The 3,154-nt window shown below is 52.7% G+C and overlaps 1 protein-coding gene across 1 annotated transcript; it reads right to left on the reverse strand.

Annotated features, from left to right (window-relative positions):
- Positions 1–339: 339 nt before the first annotated feature.
- Positions 340–1,644, reverse strand: LOC124673029 (ribonucleoside-diphosphate reductase small chain-like). Its single transcript, XM_047209167.1, has one exon. It carries the CDS (start codon positions 1,607–1,609, stop codon positions 590–592), a length of 1,020 nt encoding a protein of 339 aa, XP_047065123.1. The 5' UTR covers positions 1,610–1,644; the 3' UTR covers positions 340–589.
- Positions 1,645–3,154: the final 1,510 nt, after the last annotated feature.

Genomic DNA, 3,154 nt, shown 5'->3' on the forward strand with positions numbered 1-3,154 from the left:
GCGCGTCCGGCGGAGGAAAAAACGTCACAGCGCGCGATATCTGTTTACCGCGCGCGGATTCTTGGTTTTAGCGCGCCGCGATATAGCGCGTCTGCTGGAGATGCTCTAAAACCCTACCTAATCCTCTGAACCCTATCCACCCAGGCATTTCATCGAACGCCTTGCGCGCCACGGTTTGGCACGAGCATTTCGTCGATCACCTTTTGCGCGCCGACAGTTTGCCACGAGCATTTCGTCAAACACCCTTTGCGCGCCCGCGGGTCGGCATGCCTTTGCAGAAATCTTTCTGCCGAACAGTTGAAGTGCAGACTGGGAACAGGGGCAAGCAAGTACATGATGTTTATTCAGAAGTAATGATAACTTGATTCATTACAATACACATTACACCACGAACAAGAAACAGTGAAAAAACAATGAAGCACCCGGTACATGTACTACTGCTACTGCCAGGACTAGGGACTCTGCTAATGGTGGGTGGAGTGGGGAGCGACCACGCAGGGCAGGGCAAGCGAAGGAACGAGCCACGGAGAAGCTACTGCTGGAGGAGTATACTAGTGACCCTTGTTGAACATGAAAGAAAGAGGACAGATCAGAAGTCCTCGTCGATGCTGAAGACGTGCTGGGTGGCTGCGCCGCCGTTGAGGTTGGACATGACGGATGCCTTCTGGTACTCGCCGACGCGCTTCTCGAAAAAGTTGGTCTTTCCCTGCAGGGAGATGAGCTCCATCCAGTCGAATGGGTTGGTGGCGTTGTAGAGCCTGCTGCAGCCGAGCGCCATGAGCAGGCGGTCGGCGACGAACTCGATGTACTGGCTCATGAGGTCGCCGTTCATGCCGACGAGCGCGCACGGCAGCGCGTCGCAGACGAACTCGCGCTCGATGTCAACAGCCTCCCTGACGATCTCGAAGACGCGCGACTCGTCCAGCTTGCCCCGGAGGATCTCGTAGAGGAGGCAGGCGAAGTCGCAGTGCAGCCCCTCGTCGCGTGAGATGAGCTCGTTGGAGAAGGTGAGGCCCGGCATGAGCCCCCGCTTCTTGAGCCAGAAGATGGCGCAGAAGGAGCCGGAGAAGAAGATGCCCTCGACGCAGGCGAAGGCGACGATGCGCTCCGCGAAGCGCTCGCCGCCGTCGATCCAGCGGAGCGCCCAGTCGGCCTTGCGGCGCACGGCGGGGATGGTGTCGATGGCGCGGAAGAGGCGGTCCTTCTCGGCGGCGTCGCGGATGTAGGTCTCGATGAGCAGCGAGTACATCTCCGAGTGGATGTTCTCGATGGCGATCTGGAAGCCGTAGAAGGCGCGCGCCTCGGCCACCTGCACGTCCGACATGAAGCGGGAGGCGAGGTTCTCGAGCACGATGCCGTCGGAGGCGGCGAAGAAGGCCAGCACGTGGGAGATGAAGTGGCGCTCGCCGTCGGTGAGGGTGGTGTCCCAGTGGCGCGCGTCCGAGGAGAGGTCCACCTCCTCCGCCGTCCAGAAGGAGGCCACGGCCTTCTTGTAGAACTCCCAGATCTGCGGGAAGCGGATGGGGAACATGGAGAAGCGGTCGGAGGACTCCGCCAGGAGCGGCTCCTCCGCGTCGCACGCCGGCACCAGAGAGAGAGCGGCAGGCATCTTCGGGATCGAAAGGTGGGATCTTTGTATGCTGGGAGGATTTGGGAGATTGGGGTCGCGGTGAGGAATGGAGTGCAGGGGTGGGAGGTTGTTTATAGGGTTGGGAAATTTCGAATTGGAATGGAATTGGCGGCGGCTTGCGAGGGAAGGAGGAGCGGGCGAGGGCGCCGTGCGGGGGAAGATTTGGGGAAAAATTTCGATTTTGCCGGGGGATTTCAAGTTTTCGTGGGGAAGAAGAGCGGCGCAGAGAGGGAGGGAGGGTTGCTCTGCTCACGTGTTGTTTATTTTCGTAGGCCTGAGCTAACCGAGGGTGTTTTGGTAAATCAGGATTTGCAAATATCTCGATGCGTCTTGGGCTTTTTTTATACTCGTACTGTACTCAGGATGGTTTCCGTAGCCCAAAGAAGGGTCTTTCTTTTTGGACTGGCCGAATGTTGTGCAGCCCAATAACACAACCAGTCTTTTCTCATTTTGCTTTTTCCTTTTCTTTTTACCTATATATATGTGTGTTATTAATCGAATTATTTTTGAGAAAAAATACTTAAAGTTCATAAATAAAGTAAGTGGGTTGTCAAAAGCTATTTGCAAGATTCAAAAAATATTTGTACAGTTCAGAAATTGCGTTTTGCGGGGTTCAAAAAAATAGTTCATGAGACGAAGAGTCTTGTCCCCTTCCCCTCCCATATCTATCCCTTGAGCCCTCTCTCTTCGGTGTCGCCTCTCACTCCTTCCTTCGCCCGCTTTACCGATTTAAGAGGTGAGTGACGTGGATATACCATATCGGGTACTCAGTATTACCATCCCTAGTGCAAAGTCCATGAAGGAATAGGCGAAGGCCCATTAAGAAACCTACATGAGGCGAAAGTCCAGTTCCTACGTAAATAGGAAAGTATGGCTAATATTGGGTAACCGACGTATACGATGTAATTAGATCTCGAGGTGGACTCTCAGACCTAGCCTACTATATAAAGGCTAGGACGAGCCACCGAGGGGACAGATTCCACAGCTCGCAACACCCCGTAACCCTAAATCTTGGTAATAGAATCTCAGGAAATTTACCTTTGATCATACTTTTCATCGGCTACCTAGTTTGGTTGACCGGTCTTTGAATTCGCCAACATTCTCATCCTTAAAAACCAAGTTCATCATTATGATCATTTATAAGGTTACCCTTTGTCAGTAAGGGAGATGGGCTCGGACTACCTCTCCTCCCTATAGATACCATACTACTAGATGTGTCCCTATTTATAGGCCTTCTTCCTTCGGTTTGCAAGAGTGATGTGTCAGCAAGGAGGAGTTCGCGTCGTTGTTCCGGTGTCTTTCTTTAAAAATGTTCATGTCACGTTCTCGGTGTCGGCTAGGGACGGGTCAGATCTGGAGTCCCTCCACCCAATAACCTCTGGGATCTCACTAGTTCAGTTCTCATGTGATACGTCTCCAACGTATCTATAATTTCTGATGTTCCATGCTTGTTTTATGACAATACCTACATGTTTTGTTCACACTTTATATCGTTTTTATGCGTTTTCGGAACTAACCTATTGA

Source organism: Lolium rigidum, chromosome 1 (assembly GCF_022539505.1).
Source record: "Lolium rigidum isolate FL_2022 chromosome 1, APGP_CSIRO_Lrig_0.1, whole genome shotgun sequence".
In the NCBI taxonomy this organism is placed as follows: Eukaryota; Viridiplantae; Streptophyta; class Magnoliopsida; order Poales; family Poaceae; genus Lolium; species Lolium rigidum.